Source organism: Elephas maximus, chromosome 6 (assembly GCF_024166365.1).
Source record: "Elephas maximus indicus isolate mEleMax1 chromosome 6, mEleMax1 primary haplotype, whole genome shotgun sequence".
Lineage (NCBI taxonomy): Eukaryota > Metazoa > Chordata > Mammalia > Proboscidea > Elephantidae > Elephas > Elephas maximus.
The window spans coordinates 104,259,867-104,282,993 of NC_064824.1; the positions used below are offsets into that span (position 1 = coordinate 104,259,867).

General features: G+C 39.7%; 1 protein-coding gene across 11 annotated transcripts in view; it reads left to right on the plus strand.

Moving 5' to 3' along the window:
* The window catches only part of PARD3B (par-3 family cell polarity regulator beta), a 1,165,226-nt gene that overhangs the window by 978,115 nt on the left and 163,984 nt on the right, over positions 1 to 23,127 (plus strand). For 8 of the 11 annotated variants that reach the window (XM_049888916.1, XM_049888918.1, XM_049888913.1 and 5 more), the window contains one exon: positions 2,584 to 2,886. The exons of 2 other annotated variants lie outside the window; for them this stretch is intronic. In XM_049888916.1, coding sequence (XP_049744873.1) covers positions 2,584 to 2,886 — 303 coding nt within the window. Of the gene's footprint in view, positions 1 to 2,583; positions 2,887 to 15,058; positions 15,547 to 23,127 lie in introns of those variants that run through there. One more of the 11 variants, XM_049888924.1, reaches the window with a different exon arrangement.

Below are 23,127 nucleotides of genomic sequence, written 5' to 3' on the forward strand. Positions count from 1 at the left end.
GGAATCAACTCCATGACAATGGGCTTATATATATTTATTTTATTTAAAAAATAGACGTTTTATGAGATTGAGTTCCAGTTGGTAAGGGGACCTCCAAGTGGAAATAATTATAAACAATTACAAATTCTCACTGAATTTCAGGGAGAGAAAGTCAGAGTAACCAAAAAAAAAAAAAAAAAAAACTATTTCCTTGACATTTCTCTCTTGAGAGAGTTTCTTCTGCCTCCATACACCCCTTTACAGAGATTGCCTTGTCCTCCTCCACACAGGGAGACCCTGATATATGGCATAATAATGATGGTTCAGAGAAATTACTATTTCACCTACTGAGTGATTAATATGGAATTAGTTACTGAAGCACTCAGTGGTGCAAAGAGGATCAAGGAGGAATTTGGTTTTGTTTTAGAAAGGAAAAATAAAATGGTGCTTTGCATACAGGGAGTACTTTTCCTCTGAGAAGCTCTACATACTCAGTAAGCTTAATTAATGAGCAAACATCTAAGAAAGAAAAGTGATGAAATGAGGATCTGCTGGGCCAGATACCAGTGTTTTATTCCTGTGATTTTTAAAAATCAAGCTTGGTGTTTTCCGCTGCCATTAAATGCACAAGTGTAGCCCCATGCAGCAGCCAGGAGATATTCATCTTTCTACTGAATGATTTCTCTTGAAGGCACCCCACTTTATGAGGGAAAGCAACCACACAGAACCCCACCCCCTAACTTTATTGATATCCTTCGCTCTATTTGCAGTGGAAATTCATCCCTATCATCATCCTGCAGCAAGCATTCTCTGATAATGGGGTCCGCACCGTCCCTGGGAAGATGGGTTTTGTTGCAGAATGAAGCAGGTTATCATCTTTATCAAAAATGATTCAGAACAAACATCCATGAATCTAGGTCTAACGTGCACTGAAAGGGAACGGGCAGGGCCCCTTAACCAGTGCCCTACTGTGTAATCTCACTTTCATCTTAATTCAAAATCCCTTAGAGATTCAAACTGCCTTTTGCAAAAATATAAATTCTTCTAATTACTTATGTGTAGGATATGTGGTTTGGCCTAGTCAAAAGAGAAATTTAATAATGTATCCTGGCATTTATTTTCATCTGTAGTGGCTTGAGGATAGATTTTTTTTTTTTTTTTGTCCTATACCTTCATTTTTTTGTTGTTACTGTTTCTTTCTCCCCTCCCCTATTTTTCTTCTCCTGTCTACTTCCAAAAAAAAAAAAAAGAGGAAAGAAAGAAAAAAATGCTGTTCTGCCAAAAGAGAAAATACGCTGGAAGATCCTTCTAAAGATTTTTACAAAGGGCCTGATGTTTTGTAAAATAAACCTAGCTGCCATGTGCAAAAACAGGTGGTTTTGTTTGAAGAGAAGATACTGAGGGATTTTAGTTTTTTGTTTTTCTACTTCCCATCCAGGTCCTCTATAGATGTTTCCGGGCCAGATCTTTTCCTTCTAGCCCAAAGCCCTCTCATATTCCCTGAGCCTAGGACTTCAGGTTTGTCCCATCCTTTCTTAATTTCTTCTTTATCCACCGGAACCAGCACCGTCTTCCTTCTCTGGTCTTCAACACCATGGCCATTGTTTACCTGGTGATGCAAGACCACACTCCTCCCTCATTAGTGCCGAACACCTAACACCACCAGGATCACCATTGTCCAATAATATGCCACAGTGGCCTTTCCATTTTAACACATAACTGGGAATTTAGAAGAGCTGATCTAACACTTTCCAGATTAAATGTCAAAGTCTCAAAATTCAGATGGATTTGGAATCTACCTGAGTATATTTTTCTACTCCCATTCCCAGTAGTGTATGCCTTGGCACTGATTAGCAGCAGCGTTTTGTAATATCGCTTAAGTCTCTAGTGCTGTGGGGTTCTGCCAGTAATGGTGTTTAATTCACTTATATGTGCCAATTCATCTCTGTCAGGAGCCTATTAATTTCTTCACTATTTTACTCTGTCTATAGCCCCTATCTAATGAGACAATGATCCCCATTTGTATAACCAAAAAACCTAGAGTCTCTTATAAATTACCTCTGGTCCCACTGCTTTTAGTAACCAGAAAGCCTCTGTATTTCTTTTTCATATTTAAATCAATTTTTGCAAGCTCTCTTCTTTAGAAGAATATACTGGAACTTCAAGGGCACCAAATAGTGAAATCATAGAAAAAGTGTAAAATTCTAATGGGCTCTTCAACATATACATATCCCTGCTCCACGGAAGACTTTCATAAAATCACATCAAAGATATTCTGTTCACACAAATACATCCCATTCGTAGAGACAGAATGTTAATGAAAATCAGCCTCTAACTCTGCAATCAGCCCAGTCATCAGTGGGCAAGATGTCAAAATACCTATAGCACTACTATGAAAATAAAAACCCAGTAACAAAGGTCAGGGATCTAAAATTAATCTATGGACTATGCCGTTGGCATTTCTGCATGATGTGATCTTGAGTAAACAGGAAAGTGACAGCTAAGAGACTGACTAGGAAGAGTTAACATCAATTCAGGAGACTATTTCAGTATATTAGCATATAAAACTTACATGCATCTCTGCTACCTGTTTTACATTTCCAGGATTGGAGCAAAACATCAGGAGCTCAGGGAAAAGCAGGCAAGAGGTCTTGCTGATTACACTACCAGTGCAATTGGATCAGTGCATGACATGGATGATGATGAAATGGACCCGAATTATGCCAGAGTGAATCACTTCCGGGATCCATGTACGTCAGCAAGTATCTATAGGTCTCCATCTCCACCTCGTCCTGGACCACTTGGTTACCCTCGGGATAGTCGTCCACTGTCTCCAGAGAGGGACCATTTAGAGGGTCTCTACGCCAAGGTCAACAAGCCCTACCATCCACCGGCTCCAGCTGACAGGTAATGCAGCTTAGTGAAAGATGAATGTAGTTTTCACTTAGTAAAGTTCTACATCATCGCTACGGCTGAGACATATAAAAAAGCATCCTTCAATCTATTAAGACTGAAATGACATGGTGCCTCAGACAAGTGCTGTGCTTTGACCTCCCATTAAGGTACCAGTCACCAAAAAATAAAGCAATAGCCAGTTATAAGGTGGCATGAATGAATAGTAGTAATTGAATACATGGTGCAACAGGGAGCAATTTTTGAAGGAATATTGTGACAGAGAACTAATGATGAGAACTTTGGAGGAATATTGTCCTTTCTCTTAACAGCCCCACAGTGAAAGCCTTTATCCAAGAAGATGTCATGATGCTTGGAGGTCAGGAGTCAGACAAGAGAAAAGGATGACTCTCAAGTAGATGTATTGAGGTGGAATTATAGACAGCAGCAGAAGTGCCGGGGACTCTGAAAAGTAAGAGACCTGGGGATTTTATACTCACGGAATATGTAATCCTTTATGGATACTCATGGATGAGCAGAGGAAGAAAAGGAGAAATTCTTGGCAATAGGAGTTTGATGAAGTAGAGAAAGATAAGAGGTGACAAGGGCAACGATCCTTAGGTTTAGCAGCTAAGGAAAGAGATAATAGGACCATCTGTCAGTACAATTGCAGTAGGTAGGTAACATGATGATTCCAGCTCCGCCTCCTGCCAAAAGTAAAATGCCTCATCTCTTGAAAGTCTGATTTAAGACAGTTTTAGTCAATACACATTGTTAGGTGAGCCTTGGAATTACACACACAAGGAATGGGTTGACTGACTTTGGCCCAACCTGACCATGGCTTGAAATCTGGAGAGAGGAGGTGGGGAGAAAGTGTCAGTCCCAAAGAGCTCTCTTTCTAGATGAAAAAAAGACTTGTTTTCCAGATTTCTTTTGGTTCTGACAACCACCCAGACCCTATTAGTAACCAGCTTTTGTGTGATAGTGTGATATATTGCATATGTTTACCGTTTACGTTTCCCCAGCTGGGCGATATTATACACTTTCAATTAGGTTGGGGAGAGGAAGGGAAATCATGGCATTTTTATGCAGACTGTAAAGTGTAGCTTCACAAGACTGATTACCTTTCAGAGCCTTTCCAATAACCAAGTGGGAAGGAAGGAGCAATTCTTAATCCTTACTGTCAAGCTTTCAGGTTGATAGTATTAAAGAAAGATGGTCAAGTTTTTCTTTGGGATAAAATGAAAATATAAATTCCTATGACTGTGTGATACAGCCATAATAACGAAACTGCTAATTCAAATCACTGGTAAAAAGGAGGCTTTTTTCTCCCCAACCTTCATGTAGGCTTGAATGTTATCATGTAGTTATGAATACTAGGCATGAGTCTCTTTTGGCCCAGACCACAGTCAATCTGGAAACCCTGATGGTGTGGTGGTTAAGTGCTATGGCTGCTAACCAAGAGGTCAGCAATTCGAATCCGCCAGGCACTCTCTGGAAAGTCTATGGGGGCAGTTATACTCTGTTCTGTAGGGTCGCTATGACTCGGAATCGACTCGACGGCAGCGGGTAGTGGGTTATAATCAATCTGATTTTCCCTAAATCAAACAGGTCTTCATAGGAATCCTCTTTACATATGCCCATTGCTAGAATCCCCAGCACAGAGAGATTGTTTCTATGAACCTCCCAAGCTAGTATTTCCCAGTACTAATTTCATGGAAAAAAATATAAGCATTCTATTAAAAAAAAAAGAAAGAGTTACTAGTCAAAAACATCTGGGAAATTATAGGTTAGGCCACATAGAACAGGTTTCCTTCCTGCAGTCTTCTTATGCCCCAAATATACTAATGTATGTTGTAAACGTCCAGGGGAAGCGTATGACAGTCAGCACTTACTGCTCCCTAAATTTTTGTCAGCAATTTCTTTTTTTTCCAGATCTTGAAGTAATTCTTTGGACCACTACTTAGGAAACTCTATACTAAGCTAATTTTCACCCATGTAGATTTAACCAGGCGTGATTTTTTTTAGAATAATCTTAACTGTAGCCACTCTAGAATAATATCAGGAAAAAATAAGTTATTTATTGCCCAATGTAGGATTGTACATATCAGTAATAGTCTTACTTTTGGCTCTGCCTCCTTTGTATTAATAAATAAAGTTGCCTTTCATGGACTTTTAGGCTGTCACATTTTGGATAGTAGATCAAAGTGTGACTCTTTATACTCAGAATTATCTTTATTTTGCTCTTATCTTTAATTAGATTTAAGGATTACCCTGAAATCATTCCTCACTCTTAAAGTCTTAAGGCAAGCAGTTTTTGTCTAAGCATCCAGTAAAGTTAGCTATCATCACCCTCGTCATCATTATTATTGTTACTGTTTTTGTCAATGAAATTCTGAACCAACCTGATCTTCCTAGGACCAGGTGAGTCTAGATGCAAACAAGATTGTTTTCCAGATTTACTCCAGAGTCTCAAGAAGAGAGTTGCTATGGTAGTGGCCCTATGTTCATAAGCAGGAGCTCTGAGTTCTAAGCCTACTTAGTACATTTCCAGTTAGAAGGTGCACTAATTAATGTGTTCATCTGTTCATCTTCACTCATTCAAGTATTTATTTGGCACCTACTGTGTTCTAGCTACTGTGCTAAACTCTGGGGATGATATAAAGGTGGCTAAGATATGGCACCAGTCCATGAAGAGGGCGTGTCTAGTTGGGGAGGAGGGAAACACGTATGGAAATGGATAATTGTGATATACAGGCAGTCCCCGACTTACTACGTATTCGAGTCACAATGAACCGCTCTTACGACATCCAGTTTTTTCATATCGTTAGTAAAATGCACTCTGTACAATGTGCACCACACAATTTGCTGATGTTATTATTCTCATGCCAACTTCCAGAGACAAATAAAGATCAGATTTAAAAAGGTACTGATAATAAAAGGCAATAATAATTAAAACTTAGAAAAAAATGTGGTGTTAGGTTTACATCAGAACCGACTTACCACGGAGTGGTCCGAACAGAACCCCATTGTAAATAAGTCGGGAAGGGCCTGCAATGTAAATAGCAGAAAACGAAGCTGCTAACTTCCCCTAGGCTAGTCAGGAAAGGCCTCCAAAAGGAGGTGATATTTGTACTTGTTCTGGAAAGTTCAATAAGAATTGACCAGGTACAGTGGAAAAATTGTTTTCCTTATAGAATAATTAGCATGTACAAGGCCAGAATTTCCTGAAGGAGTATGGTAAGTTAGGGAGCAAGGAGAAAGAGAAGTACGTTCCTCTTCTTATGGAGCTTCCAGGCTAGCGAGGATACGAAGAGTAAACCCACACTTAGAGCACAGTGTGAAAAGCAGTACTGTGAGGGAAGCACAGGGTAACTATTGGGGCTGGAGGTGTTGAGTTTGAGGCTCAAGGGGCAGCGTGTGCGGAAGCCTGGAGGTGAGAGGAAGCATGGTGTGTTAGAGGAACTAAAAAAATCTCAATAAAACAGAAACCTGACGTGAGAGGAGCAAATGGCAGAGAGAAAACTGGAGGGTCAGAGAGCTGGGCAGCAGGCAGATGACAGAGCCTTGGAGGCCTAGCTGAAGAGTTTGGACTTCATCCTGAGAGCACTGGGGCCAGGGCTGGGATAGGAAAAGGGTCACTGAAAGGTATTAAAGTAAGATATAATCCTGGAGCACAGTAAGCCATTGAATGGCATGGGCAGTTTAGCCTCACCTGTAAATGATACAACAGAGTGAAATGTTGCCTGGCCTGCATCAGCTTCACGATCGCTAACACACTTGAGTCCATTGTTGTGGCTACTGTGCCAGTCCACCTCAGCAAAGGTCTCCCTCACCCTCCCTGACCCTCTGCCTCACTAAACATGATGGCCTTCTCCAACGATTGATCCTTCCTGATAACGTGTCCAAAGCAAGCGAGTCAGATAATAGGTTCTGTTGTGATCTGCAAGGTTTTCGTTGGCTAATTTTCAGAAGTAGAGAGGCCACTGTTCCTAATCTGTCTGAGTCTGAAAGCTCTGCTGAAACCTGTCCACCATGGATGGACTTGCTGGTATTTGAAATACCAGTGGCATAGCTTTCAGCATCACAGCAATACATAATCCAACACGATACATCAAACCGACGGACAGGTGATGTAAATAGGATTATTAATGACTTTGCGTGTAACGATCGTTAAACACGATTTTACATTTTATAATTATTTGTATTTATACTTATGCATGGAAACCCTGGTGCCTAGTGGTTAAGAGCTACGGCTGCTAACCAAGAGGTCAGTAGCTCGAATCCACCAGGCACTCCTTGGAAACTCTGTGGGGCAGTTCTACTGTGTCCCATAGTGTCACTATGAGTCAGAATCTACTTGACAGCAGTAGATTTGGTTTGATTTGGTTTTGTATACTTATACATACATGTTCAAACCTGGCCATAGTACCTGTCATAGATCTGTACCTTCTGGGAACACATCATGGCCCACAGTGGCTACCTAGTACAGGCAACTTCTGTCTCTTATCTTTGTGTTTCTCAGGGATTGGACGTAAATCTTCAATCCCTTTACAAAAACATGATTTATAAATGATTTATCTGTAAATGATGGTGGTTGAAAAGAAAAGCCCTGCCACCATGACAGAGACATATGTCTGGATTATAACGGCTGGTTCTTCCAGGATTTGAACATAGCATGAATTAAATCCTGTCCCCTGAAGCCTGACAACTACTTAGGGTTTATAATGTGTTAGTCTTCCACTGAAGCACCAATATTTAGGGCCCCTCACAGCACATAAACATTAAAGCTTTATGTCTGGAAGCAGATAATCCCAAGTAGGGTGATTAGATGTGTGTGGCACTTGCCACAGTTGTGGTTTTCCATTAGTTTGTGTGATTATTTGACTGTACTAGAGAGCGCCAAATTTGTTTGATCACACACACACCCTATCAGTAAAAAAATGTGCTGGTTGGTAAGCTTCCAAAATATGTATACTAAAATATGTATACTAAATGATACATACTTACTTACCTCACTAATATGTTATATGCATGATGAAATATACTAAATATAGAAATTAATAGTAAGTAGAAGTTCTAATATTTTCTTCTTGCCCCCAAATGGAATGCATATGGCTCATTTTGGAGACCATTCATCTCAGCTCCAGGCTCCATGGGTATAGATGTGCCCAGATCTGTGTACACCTAGTTTTGCTTACCATTATCTCCTTAGCTCCTAGAGAAGTACAGTCTCTACTCAATAAGCATTTTGGGAATAAATAAATGATTTAACAGAATCATAGAGTTGGATGAGACCTTAGGTAGTCAACCCCTCCATCCCATTCAGCAGGGGCATCTCCCCCACGAAATCCCTTACAAGGTGTAACTCCATCTATGTTGGCATACTTCCAGTGACAAGAGTTCACAAGGCATCCTTTTTCACTTTCAGAGCACTCTAATTGATAGAAAATCACTTTTTATCCGTGTAGCATTCACCATGGATCTTGCATTGGCCTTACCTGGATGCAGAATCTAAGCCCCATTAACAGCCATTCAGATATTTGAAGTGACTTCCATGACCACCTTCATTAGCACTTATTGAACTCCAAACACGTGCTGGGCTCTGTGCTCAGAGCTAGCCTTACAAGGATGAAAAACACACACAGCGCCTGACCTTGAGAAGGCCATTGTGTTGTCAATATTAGAATCAGTTCAGAGTAAACTCTTCCAGTTGCCTTGTTATTGTTTTTTGTTGTTGTTGTTGTTGTTATTTGCTGTCAAGTAGCTTCGACTCACGATGACCCTGTGTACAAAAGAACAAAACGTTGCTCAGCCCTGCACCATCTTCATAATCATTGATATGTTTAAGTTCATTGTTGTGGCCACTGTGTATTTTCAGTGTGTTCTAGCCTAGGGGGCTTATCTTCCAGCACTATCTCAGACAATATTCTGTTTTGATCCACAGTGTTTTCATTGGTGAATTTTTGGAAGTATATTGTCAGGCCTTTCTTCTTAGTCTGCTTTATTCTGGAAGCTCAACTGAAACCTGTCCACTATGTGTGACCCTGCTAGTATTTGAAATACTGGTAGCTTCTAGCATCATAGCAATACACAAGCCACCACAGTATGACAAACGGACAGATGAGTGATGGCTCCAATTTTCTTAATCATTTCTTCTATTATAGTCTATTCCTGTAGCCCTCTTCGTAGCAGTTTCATGAATACACTCAGAGTTTATCTCTGCCCTCCTTTAAACATGGCAATCCAGAACTGGACACAGTATTTAGATATGGCTGGAAAATCATGGAAACTAATAGTACTCTTGCATCCTTCTGTCTTAAAATCCTTTATATTTACTAATAAGCTTTTATATCAGCCATGTCATTATTGGCTTGAGTTGCACTTTTTAACTAAACTTCCAATTTTTTTTTTTCACCTAAGTTTCTTTCGAGCCAGATTCCCCAATATATTCTGTAAAATCCTGTATGTGTACTTTTTTTTTTTCTTTTAATGTAGTATACTCTCTTTATTCAAGTTAAATATTTTCTTATTAGGGTTAGCCCTTTGTTGTAGACAATGAAGATTTTTTTTAAATATTGATTTTTGTCCTCCAGTATATTAGCTATCCTTCCTACGTTTATACCATCCTCATATTTAATCATTGCGTACTCATCCATGTCATTGATAAGAGCATTGATCAGTGTCAAGTACAATCCCTGCAACTCATTACCTGAGACCTCCGTTAATCAACATTCTTTGGAGTGTTCACTCAGTTATTAATCCAGTCTACTGTTATCCAGTCTGCATTCTCCAGATCATCCAAACATTGTGGAAGATTGTCAAATATCTTACTGATATTAAAGTATACCCTGTCTGTGAGAATTCCCTAATCTATCAGTCTGGGAACCCACATAAGAAAGGGAATTAATTACATGTTCTTGGTGAATCCTAGAGACTGCTTCTTTCTTTTCTTCCCCCCTCAGATATTCACAAGTAATGTGTCCTTTTAGATTTAAGGATACAAAATAAGAGTTTCTGTGGTCCAGTGTAATACTAAGCACTTAGTTATCTGCTTACTAAATATTTACTTCTTGGCTGATATACCTCAGCTGTGAAATTGAGGTGACAAATAGCTCAACACTCCAGTTAAGTGGCCTTGACTCCCCAACATGTATTCACCAGTGTTTATAGGAAACTTATTGAGCATCTATTATATTCCATAGGTCATACAAAGAAGTTTAGAAACAATCCTGACCCTCAAGGAACTCAGTCTAATAGCTGAAACCATCTCATAAACAAATAATTACAGTATGATAAGTTGTTTAGAAGAGAGATACAGACACAGGTATATTGTAAAAATCATGAGATTGCATACACACTCAATTTGAGAAGGACCTGAGGCTATAGATTGGTCTTTCTAGGACCTCGGGTAGAATTTGTCAATTTTTCAAAGCCTCAGTTTCCTCATTGTAAAATGGGAATAAAAGTATATATACCTCTTTCATATGGATTGTTTGAAGATTAAATGACATTATCCCAGTGCCTTCTTCAATGAATGTTGACTATAACTGGATAGGAAGGTCTTAGGACTATATATTCTAGCACTATATTATATATTTTGGGACCATATATTACGAAGGTCATTGGACTAAATATAACTGGTTAGAAAGGTTTTTTTTTTTTTTTAGAAAGGTTAGTCATTGTATCTAGTTGTTGACCCTTACCATCACAGATTTGGGAACCAGTTAGATTCCATCTGTTCTATAGTCACATTGTTAATTTCTAACTCCAGCTAAAACTCCTGCCAATGTATTTCCATCATCAGAAACAAAAAGTGAAAACAGGGAAGACAGTGAGTGGGGAAAAAACTAGAAAACAGCTCAGATTTTGTTAGCTGTCCGTTATCATCTGCCTAAGTGGAGAAGACCGTAGTCATTACACACTGAACTACTTTGTCAATTGTTTGTTAAAAATTTTAAATCTTTAGATGGCCCTAAGTTTGTCATTGAGGCTAACACTGTCTTTTTCATATGTCACTTGAATGTCCGTTTGGTTCATAGTTACACTCAACAGTTGTCCACAGGATGGGCTAGCCCAATTTCTTTGGGTCCCAAAAGAGCTGTTAACAACACTGTGTCAAGTCAAATCCCAATTAACTGTAAACAGCAGAAAACCCTAAAGGAATGTAGATGGTCCAGGCCTGATAAAGCGGGCTTTTTTCATCTTTCTCCTTTGCCTTTCCCAGAGGTTAGGCCTTCTTCTTAATGTTACATCATAATTCTAAGACGGATGGTGCACCTCTAGGCCTCTTGTCCACTTTCCTGGGAGAAAGAAGGTGAAAGGGGCAAATGCCCAATGGAATATGCCAATCAAGTTCATCCCTTTTAAAAAGTTCCCCAGTAACTTCTCATTGGTGAAAACTGTATCGAAAGATCATGTCTTGTTGCAAGAGAATGCTGAGAAATAGTATTTCATCTTTCCAGGCAACAAACGCAAGAGAAAAAGGAGTTGCAAGTTGCTTTTAGGGAGTCATTCCATAGAATCCACCACAAACAGATTACCTCTAGGTGACTTCTTTATTTTTTATTTGTCACTTCCCCTTTAATAATGCAAAAGTTATAGATTAAGGCTACATAGCACTCTGGTCAAATATGTTCTTATTAACCCTCTGTAAGTGGCAAGCCCTATTGCATAGACACTCTCTTATAGCTCCAAAAGAAATATTTTTTATCTCAATAACTTCTAATATCACTTAACTAAGGTAACTGGGAGACATGCATTCTTAGTTTTCATGACCACTGAAAAAGCATGGTCTGGGAATTCTAAGATAAGGGCAATGAAGGATAGAAAAAGTGTTAACAGGAAAGCTTTGTAGTCAGGTGTGAACAGCTGGGTGTGAACATATCTTGTATTATTGGGGTAATGCAGGATAATTGGTATTTCTTTACCAAAGCTCTGTTGATTTTATAGCATCAGCGTCTCGTCGAACTGTAGCTTTGTCATGTAAGGCTTATGACTCTGTTGGTGTTTGTTCCCAGACTCTTTCTCTCTGAAGATTTTTCCAGTTAATTTTACTTTAGTTGAATGACTTTTTTTAGCTCTCCCTTCTGACTCATGGCTTTGTGATGCTGTGTGTAGGGACTCAAACAACGAATACAGTGGATTACTTAGAGATTGTTTTTTAGTTTCTACAAACAGAGCCAAAGTGATCTTATTTCAGTTTAGGAATCCCAGTGATAAACACCATTTCTTTAGAAAGTCAAAATTCATCAATTGTGCAAAGCAATCAGATTTTTTTTTTCCTCAGACCATATTGCCATCAATTTTTAAGTGACTTTTAAAAAATAATGAGAATTCTCTTAATGAAAGAATCTCTATGACCAGATAAGTGCAAATAGTAATTGGTATACCATTAACTCTACTTTTCTCTATCCCCTCTCTTTAAAACTTGATGTTCTCATTAATTTTTTTTTTTTCCCCATCTACTGAGAGCCCTACTCTTGGGACAGTGGAAGTTATGTCTGCTTAACATGTTGGCTTCCAGTGTTGATAAATGTAGACAACCTTCTCCTTCATTATGTATGAACTAGGGAAAAAGGTACTCAGTGAGCATTCATTTCCATGACAAACTACACAACCCATTCTCAGTCACTAGTACTAAGTGGGCAAGTCTGTCTGTAGAATGTTTGCCAGAGGGTTATCCTGATTTCTTAGAGCTGCCATTTAAGCATTGACATCAACTTATTTTCAAACCAGCAAATTGAACCCTAAGATATATTCATCTAACTAATCTTGTTTACTAGGAGAAGATAGAAGGGGGTGTGCATAATGTTCTCATATAAGGAATACAAAGAGAATAGAGCTGAATACAGAGTCTCCTTCCCTCTAGAGGCATGTGGCTGATAGTTTGGAGTAGTAATGGTGATATGCTATGATAAGGGTGAGCCAAAGATGCTATGAAAGCACATGGGTGGGCACTGAATGCAGTTTTAGGTGGTGAAAGAAGGTTCTTCGAAGGAACCAACATCTTAGCTGTAACTTAAAGGACAGGTCGGGACTAGTTAAGCAGACAGAAGAATATGCACAAAAGCCCAAAGAGAAAACATGGTGCATTTAACGAACTGCACGTATTTCAGAAGGCTAGAGTATAGTGTCTTAGGACCAGTGGAAGACAAAAGATGAGTGGGAGCCATGTGGTTAAAGGCCGTCCAACCTAAGATAAATATTTAGACTTTAGCTCAAGGACAATGGGGAACCCTTGAAGCGGGGGTGGCATGTTCAGATTTGGGCTTTAGAAAGATGACAGTAATCCTGAGGGGTAGGTATCTATTTCACAAATGAGAAAGTAAAGGCTTAGGGAAGTTAATAAACTTGCCTATGGTAACACGGGTAATAGGATAACAGCCAGGATTCCAACCCAGATTTGACTCCACAATCCATGCATGAGCTTTCAAATATGGTAGAATTTTTAAAACTGCAGGTTGTAAAATCATTAGTCCACCTTGAAATCCATTTAGTGGGATCCATCAATGTTTTTTTGATAAAATAGGTAGAAAAGATCATTACAAAAATTGTAATAAGTAGAAGAATCATTTTATAATTTTTTGTTTCAGTTATATGAGCATATAAAATGCACGCATGTGTGTATGTATGTATATAGATACGTATGTAGCTGAATACGGGGACATGATACAAAATACATTTCTCACTATGGATTGCAGTCAAAAAAGTTAGAAGCCACTGAGCATGTGCAAAGGACATACATGCTGCTACTCACCTACCATTCTTCCTCCCACCTTTATGCACTCATTCATTCCTTCCTGTGTTTGTTCATTTCATGAAAAAATATTTAATGCCTATTATGTACAAAGCACCTCAGTCAAAACTATGGCGATATGAAGACATATCAGAAGCCTTGGGCATTTACCTACTTCTCTGTAGTGGTGCTAGATTTCCATTGATCTCACCACACTTACTCCAGGCCTCTTGTGACCTGTGGTTTGCATTACTCTATTAGGCTAAGCCACATACCTTTTCATTACACAATCTTTGCTGATGCTAAGGACAGATTCAAAACTGCCCTCTTTATAATTTCTATGTTTAATGCAATGTGTAATCAAGAATAGGCTACTGTTAGGTCACCTGCTTTACTGTATTTATCTTTTAAAATAATAAATAATCAATGGGATGAGAAAGGGCAGTAAAAGACAGTTTTAATGTCAGTACTCATAAATATCCAACATCTTAAAGAGGTATTTTAGTATTTATATGTTTTGGAATACCCTCTCCTCTGGAGATCTGGCTGAGGATTGATATGAACCTATCCAAAAGTGGAATTCAGGAGTTATTGTTTGGCATAGACTTTCAATCGGTCGTGAGCAAGCATTCTGTATTCCCTCAAACTTCGCATTACTTGGCCTCTCACTTTACAAATTGCCAAGACCTCTGGATACCAGGCAGGGAGGGATATTCTCTTCAATGCAGATGCAGTAGATGATCTGTGTCAAGATCAATAGAAGGCATGAGCCTTAGTGCAAAGGCTGAGTGGACATCTTATCCCACTCCCTCAACTGGTTTCTTCATGAAAAAAAAAAAGCCCAGAGGAGGCCAGGCAGGTTACATGCACACTTAACATCAAGAGCATAAGGTGTAATTGTGTCCTACATGGTAAGCTTAGCCTTTAAAGTCAGGTGCAACACAGGAATAACTTACAGTTAAAATCACCTTTGAAAATCCCTTAGACAACCAGAGAGTATTTGTTTCTGCTTCCTACCAGGCAGTTGTGGAGCCCTGATGGTACAGTGGTTAAAAGCTGAGCTGCCAATCAAAAGGTCAGCAGTTTAAATCCACCAGTTGCTCCTTGGAAATTTTATAGGGTCACTATGAATTGGAATGGACTCTATGGCAACAAGTTTTATTAGGCAGTTGGGGCATATTGCTTTAATCTAGTTTTGGATTGAGATTGCTGAAAGGTGGGTTTCAGTTGTTGTGGAGCCTTATCTATTTCTAGGAGCCCTGGTGGCACAGTGGTTAAGCACTCAGCTGCTAACAGAAAGGTCAGTGGTTTGAACCCACCAGTGTCTCCAGGGATGAAAGATGTGGCAGTCTGCTTCCTAACTTTATTTCTAGTTTACCCTTATTGCTAGGGTGTAGACCTTCTGTGACCCTAGCTGGATTGTTTACCAGGCCCCTTCCTCCTTTGCAGGCCCTGAACTCCCAAGTTTCATCTTCCCAACTCAATAAGAATGTCAAAGTCTCTGCTTATTAATCCAAAAAACGCAAAATAATAAATGTTGGAGAGGCTGTGGAAAGATTGGAACACTTCTACACTGCTGGTGGGAATGTAAAATGGTACAACCACTTTGGAAATCGATTTGGCACTTCCTTAAAAAGCTAGAAATAGAACTAACATACGATCCAGCAATCCCACTCTTTGGAATATATCCTAGAGAAATAAGAGCCTTTACACGAACAGATATATGCACACCCATGTTTATTACAGCACTGTTTACAATAGCAAAAAGATGGAAGCAACCAAGGTGCCCATCAACGGATGAATGGATAAATAAATTATGGTATATTCACACAATGGAATACTAAGCATCGATAAAGAACAGTGAGGAATCTGTGAAACATTTCATAACATGGAGGAACCTGGAAGGCATTATGCTGAGTGAAATTAGTCAGTTGCAAAAGGACAAATATTGTATAAGACCACTATTATAAGAACTTGAGAAATAGTTTAAACTGAGAAGAAAACATTCTTTTGTGGTTACGAGAGGGGGGAGGGAGGGAGGGTGGGAGAGGGGTCCTCACTAATTAGATAATAGATAAGAACTACTTTAGGTGAAGGGAAAGACAGCACACAATACAGGTGAGGTCAGCACAACTGGACTAAACCAAAAGCAAAGAACTTTCCTGAATAAACTGAATGCTTCGAAGGCCAACATAGCAGGGCCAGGGGTCTGGGGACCATGGTTTCAGGGGACATCTAAGTCAATTGGCATAATAAAATCTATTAAGAAAACATTCTGCATCCCACTTTGAAGAGTGGCGTCTGGGGTCTTAAACGCTAGCAAGCAGCCATCTAAGATGTATCAATTGGTCTCAACCCACCTGGATCAAAGGAGAGTGAAGAACACCAAGGACACAAGGTGATTATGAGCCCAAGAGACAGAAAGAGCCACATGAACCAGCGACTACATCATCCTGAGACCAGAAGAACCGGATGGTGCCCGGCTACAACCGATGACTGTCCTAACAGGGAACACAACAGAGAACCCCTGAGGGAGCAGGAGAGCAGTGGGATCCAGACCCCAAATTCTCATAAAAAGACCAGACTTAATGGTCTAACTGAGACTGGAAGGACCCCGGTGGTCATGGCCCCCAGACCTTCTGTTGGCCCAGGAGAGGAACCATTCCCGAAGCCACCTCTTCAGACATGGATTGGACTGGACGATGGGTTGGAGAGGGATGCTGGTGAGGAGTGAGCTTCTTGGATCAGGTGGACACTTGAGACTATGTTGGTGTCTCCTGCCTAGATGGGAGATGAGAGGGTGGAGGGGGTTAGAAGCTGGCGAAATGGACAAGAAAAGAGAGAGTGGAGGGAGAGAGCAGGCTGTCTTATTAGGGGGAGGGTAATTGAGAGTGTGTAGCAAGGTGTATATGGGTTTTTGTGTGAGAGACTGACTTGATTTGTGAACTTCCACTTAAAGCACAATAAAAATTATTAAAAAAAAAAAATCTCTGCTTAGCTTCTGAGTTTCCTATCCACTGCATTCTGCTCATTTTCTTCACATTTTGGTTCTGTAATACTGATCAATTAGAAATTATTTGCAGAGAAAAGTACCACAGATTATGGGGCTCAACTCAATGTGCTTATCAGCTCTTCAGGATTAATTTTACCCCTCAAGTCCTGGTTATCTTGGGAATTCCCCAATGTTTTCTGTCAGATTTTTTTCTTCAAGTTTGTCCAGCTTTTCTAGTTGTTCTCATGAGAAAGTAGGCTACACCATTTAAAGAAATTGAAATTCCCCATCCTTTTTTAATGTAAAGTCTTGATAGCCTCAATTTTTAGTTAATGTAGTTTGTTGTTATAAGAATTAAAATAACTAAAATATACGAAAGCAACATGCAAAGTGCCTGGAACATAGTAAGTACTCATAAATGATTTCGGATTTGAATCTAAATATACACTGACTTCAGAAAAGTGTAGAAAACATTAGTCCTCAGCTGTCCATTTTTTTCAAGTTGGTGCTTCTTGTTGAGGCCCCGCAGAACATCAGTTGCTCTCATGCTCTTGAGCATTGGTTTCTTGGGTTTCTTAATCTTACATCAATCACATTCCTAAAGACTACCTCTCCCCTCTGTACTCCTACTGGAACGTCCTATAGGCCACCCTCACCATTTCAGGGACCATACTTAGCAAGAGGGAGGATGGTTTTTTTTCCTTCTTTTATAGTGCATGTTTCAGGATTCTACCACAGAGAACAGCAGATATGGTGGTGCTCAACTTCAGCCGTTTCTCTCATTATCTGTTTTCCTAAGTGTTCTTCCACAGCTTTTCACTCACTCCAGCTTTGTTCCAATGTCTTCCTTCTGGCAATGAGGCCAATTTTGAGGCCAACGCTGGAACATATAAGTTAGTTTATCTGAGCACTTTTGTGAGTGAAAACTAAGAAATGCCAAGAGAGAAAAGCAGAACCAGATCTAAGTGTTTAAGAAATGAGAAACATTACCATACCAACAGACTTGGATGTGCTTAATTCCAGTTTAGAGTCTAAATCTGAAAAACAACTTTTTAGGAGTGTGTATGTTTTCCATGTCTCAAAACTAATTCACTGGAAAACATAGAAAATGTAAAGCAGTTGACTTCAGTAGTAATTTTCAGATCATTTGAGTGTAAATGAAGTTTTGAGGATGCAAGGTCCATATATTTCCTTCGAGGTAATTTTTTTCTGAGAGAGCATTTTTCCAAACTTAGCTATATTAGATAAAGTATGTCCAGAATCTGTTTCAGAGGGGAGTTTTAGGATCTAGAAGCATAAACTTTATGAGTATTTTCAAGACCAAGGATGGTTATACTGACAAAGATGATAATAATTAAATAATATTTATTATTTATATTACTTATAAATATTATTTAGTATGTTAAGTGTTACAATTAAATTTATAAGTAATAAATATTATTTAATTGTAACACTTAACATACACCCAGCTTTATCACACTTTACGTGCATTTTTCAACTATCTGTTTATGACTTCTCTTGAGGTTATCCTCTTTCTCCTAGTGGTCAATAGCATGAAATTTGCATGTGGGCAGACTTGGGTATAAATCTGAATCTCATCACTTCTGTGGTCCTTAGACATATTATGTAAGAGCTTTAAGTCTCTCTTCAGGCCTAGCGTGAAGATGATAGCATATCTAATAGAATGCTTTGAGCCTTAAATAAGTTAATGCATGTAAAACCTGTAGCACAGCACCCAACTCATATTAATAAGCCCTCAGCAAATTTTAGCCATTGTTTTTTCTCACTTTTCCACTTGTCTTAGTCATCTAGTGCTGCTATAACAGAAATACCACAAGTGGATGGCTTTAACAAAGAGAAATTTATTCTCTCACAGTCTAGGAGGTTACAAGTCCAAATTCAGGGTGTCAGCTCCAGGGGAAGGCTTTCTCTCTCTGTCTGCTCTTGTCATCGATCTTCCCCTGGTAGAGGAGCTTCTCAGGTGCAGGGGCTCCAGGTCCAAAGGACACACTCTGTTCCTGGTGCTTCTTTCTTAGTGGTATGAGGTTCCCAACTCTCTGCTTGCTTCCCTTTACCTTTATCTCTGGAGATAAAAAGTGGTGCAGGCCACACCCCAGGGAAACTGCCTTTACTTTGGATTAGGAATGTGACCTGGTAAGGGTGTTACAATCCTACCATAATCCTCTTTAACATAAAATTACAATCACAAAGTGGAGGACAACCACAGAATACTGGGAATCATAGCCTAACCAAGTTAATACACACATTTTGGGGAGGACATAATTCAATCCATGACACCACTGCTGTTGTTTGATGTACCTTCACTAGATCAGTCAGGTGGAGATTAGAAAGACCTTATTTTTTTTTTAGGAATATAAGAGGAGGGCATTGTAGGAACCACTGGTGATATATCCTGAGCCGGCTTAGCTCCCAGACCGGGGCTTAGGAAACATGGTTCTTTAATACTCGTTTGAGCTCCATCAAATATATTAAATTAACGAATCCCCATTCAAACAGCAAATATTTGTTGAGTGAGATTTGGACACAGTCCCTGCTATTATGGAACTTAGCATCTACCTGGGGAGACAAATATTAAATATTTAATTACAAGTACTCATCGAGTGCTACCAAGGAGAAGGACAGGGTACTGTAAACGTATTTGGTATTATGGAGGGTCAAGAAAGGATTCATTGAGAAAATGGCATTTAAGTTGAGATTTGCAGAGTGAGTAGTTAGAAGTGATGAAAGGGGCCTGAAAAGCATTTCAGGCAGAACAGCAGCATGGGGGGAAGCCCTGATATGCAAAGGAGCTTGGCATGTGTGAGGCAGAAAGCCCTCTTTCCAGCACCAGACAGAAGAAAAATAACTGAGGCTTAGTGACCGGACGTGTTAGTCATTTCTGCATGGGACCTTCCTTCTCACTGTTAGACCAAGAAGTGGCCCCTCCCCCCAGAGTACCCCACTTAGTAGGTCTAGAATGAGGCCCTAAAATTTGCATTTCTAACAAGCTGCCAGGAGATGCTGATGCTGCTGGCCTGGGTCTCATACCTGGCAAATCACTGGTTTAAGGTGTCTTTCTTCTTTCTACAGTTTGTTGGTCGCCATTAGTTCCTTAAATCAGAGGAAAATGCTCAAGGAGTCCCTAAGGGGGAGATACAAAAATCAAAACTATACTTGGTGTATAACTGCCACATTTGCCTGATGGAAATCTACCTTGTTGTGGGCATGACATACCTCAACTGTGTTCCCAGTGCTTACTTAGCACATAGTAGTTACCCAGTATATGTTTATTAAGTTAATTGACCAGTGGAGGAATCACAGGATGGATCTAGCTCAGTAACTCAAGAAGTGAATTTTATACATTATTCTTTGGAAAACTGTCAGGATTCCTTTCAGGCTAAAAGGCCTTATAGAAGAATAAATTGTTGTCATTCTCTTGGAATACAGCCCAAGAAATTGCAGAGTCAAGATATGCTTGTATTTTAAGTACTTACTTGGATTAAAAACTGAATTGCTAACAGAATTACAAAATGCTAAGTTTGCTGAGACTCAAATTGTTTATGCGCATGTTTGATTCAAAGTTCTTTCGTCAATCAGTGCATTTCTGTTTCTAATTACAGTCTAAATGTTTTTTGACACCTGCACATGTATTCTCAGTCAAAACCAGCTTCAGTAATTTGCACAGGTATATAGCTGAAACAATATTCCTAACCACCGGTGTGTTACCTGTGCCACGTGTCTAACGAATTCAGAAGTACTGCACCTCAATTTGCATTTCAGCTCAGAGAAAGGCCTGCTATTTTTCCCATTTCCACTCTCACAGTGTTGTAAAACATGTTTAATAAACACTCTGACAATTTTCCTCACTCCAGGAGCATGGAGTTCTAGTAGATGATGCCACATAATTTTAATTTGTGATTATTTATGTTTGTTCTTGAAATCTCTGTATTTGCATAAAGGAAAAATAAAAGACCCAACATGACCATCATTTTTCAATGTCTCATGTTAATCTGGAAGTATATGACTGCCACCAATCAAATTCATTACAGGCTCATAGTCTAGTCCCTGAAGTTTGGGGCTAGTTTTGATGTGTGCCATCCATCACATCTCAGATGTGACCCACATCCTGGGTCATGGGTCAAAGCCTTCCAGCTATTGTGATGAGCCAACCTGAACAATTCTGTGTCCAGTTTTTACCTGGGACCTTGACCCTAGCTGACACCTATAGAATTGCAAGTGACTTCCCTGTAGGCTGTAACAACCAGAGTCCAAGTTAGAAAAAAAGTAATTTCATCATCAGCTGACAAGTATTGTTTTGGCCTCAAATATCCCTCTCTGCCACCTTCTTTGGTTTGAACAGGCTCACCTAATTGGGGTCAACCACAGAAAATGGATGTGCTGCTGGACTTGTCTTTTCTGAATGCCTAGCACTAAAGAATGTCTTGGAAATGACATTGTGTAGTCTTCATTAAACATAGATATTAGAGAATTTGAACAAAGGATCCAAAATATTGCAAGAGTGCATTTAATTAGAGGAACTCAACTGAGGTGAGGAGCATTTTCATACCTTTGGGCATTCACAGTTAACCATAGCCAGGCCAGGCATTATCTTTAGGCCCTTCAAAAGGCAGCAGAATGATGTTAGTGTCAACATTTCAGTGCATATTAATTCTTTAAAAAAAAAAATTCTCATTTAATTTTAAATGCTAATATGCATATGGTTAATTAAGAAGCCAAAATTGGCTATAAGCTTGGTGAGCCCTGAGAACAGAGAGAGAGAGATCGTTATGCTTCTGCTCATGGTTAGCTATTTGTGAACTGGCTGATAATGTGCAAAATTAAGATTTCGTAAGTGGCATTTTAAATGAATGGTTAATGGCTGAAGATTAATTAAACAGTCAGAGTTGCTGAAAAGACGCTGTTAAAAATTATGTTTATAGGCCAGTCACTTGTGAGTTGAAACTGAAATCCTGATAGATTGTGGCCTTTCCGTTTACTGAGAGAGCATTTTAACAAAGCAGGCCTTCTCCAGGAGGAAAACCCACCCATCTGCACACACCATGCAGGCGTTGTAGTAGCCTCAGGGATGTTCCTTTGGAGTAAAAGCTGCCAAATAGGAAAATGGGCCAGAAAATGTTTTATTGAAGGGATTGTCACTAAACCCTTCATCCCAGGTAACCAGGCATATTTTATTTCCTTCCTGCGTGCTGCACAGTTCTTAGTTAGAGTAGCCAGCCCCATGGGGTTTTTAAGAAGCTACTCTGTAATTCGGTAAGAGACAAAGAGCTGCAGTACATCCTTTCCAACCTGTAGTGGATACTTCCTTAAATCTGCAACTGCAGCCCACTTGGCAGTAGAATCGTGGATTTTATGAATCTGGCTCTACCATAGATTCCTTGGGGAAAGATTTGTCTTTGTATTCAGCACTGTGCCTTGCACATAAGAGGTGCTGTAAAAATATTTATTGAATTACTTTGTTATAGCTCAATTCAACAAATATTGAATAAATAGAATGAGTGAGCTACCTGAAGGTTGGTTAGTAGAACATCAATGACTCTTTGAAATGCCTCTCCATCCACCCAATAAATGGCCACCCCACTCCACTCCTGTACTACTACATATTTATGTATAGCTACATAATGACACAGTAAGGCACTGGTGGGTCAGTGGTAGAATTCTTTCCTTTCACGTGGGAGCCCTGGGTTTGATTCCTGGCCAGTGCACTTCACGCACAGCCACCACCAGTCCATCAGTGGAGGCTTACTTGCTGCTATAATGCTGAACAGGTTTTTAATGGGACTCCATACTAAGGCAGACTAGGAAGAAAGGCCTAGTGTCCTACTTTCGAAAATCAGTGAAAACCCTGTGAATCACAGTGTTTTGTTTCATTTTGAACAAAAACAAAATGAGAGTCCCTGTTTCTTGAACCACATAGTCCAGTGGGGGAGATACAGGTATGTTGACAAGCAAATCACAGCCATACTGAGTACATCTAGAGAGAGGGGAGCTAGGGATTCTCAGAGCAGGGGTGGGAGATCGTCCGAAGTGTGTTGTTGTGTACTGCCAAGTCGATTCCAACTCATAGCGACCCTATGGAGCAGAGTGGAACTGCCCCATAAGGTTTACAAGAAGCAGCTGGTGGATTCAAACCGCTGACCTTTTGGTTAGCAGCTGCAGCTCTTAACTGCTGCTCCATCAGAGCTCCAGTAAGGAGTATGCTATCCTATAAATTACAAGAAAGTTAATTCTACCCTTTGAGGAGTGGGGGAGAATTAGCATTAATATGTATTTTTTTGGTTTTGAGTTCGTTTGGTTCAATCCCCTGCTTCCAGGCAGAAGACCCAAATCATGCAGGCCAGACAGTTGTGTCTCTTGTTTACAAGTTCCCCAGAGTTGGAGATCCTGCAGCCTCCCTTGGTAGCCGGCTCCACCATTTAATCACCCTTCTAATCAAGAAGTTAATCCGATTTCCTCTTCTCCGGCCCTCTTTGGGTTGGTGGAACCTGTAAAACACCCATGAGACTCT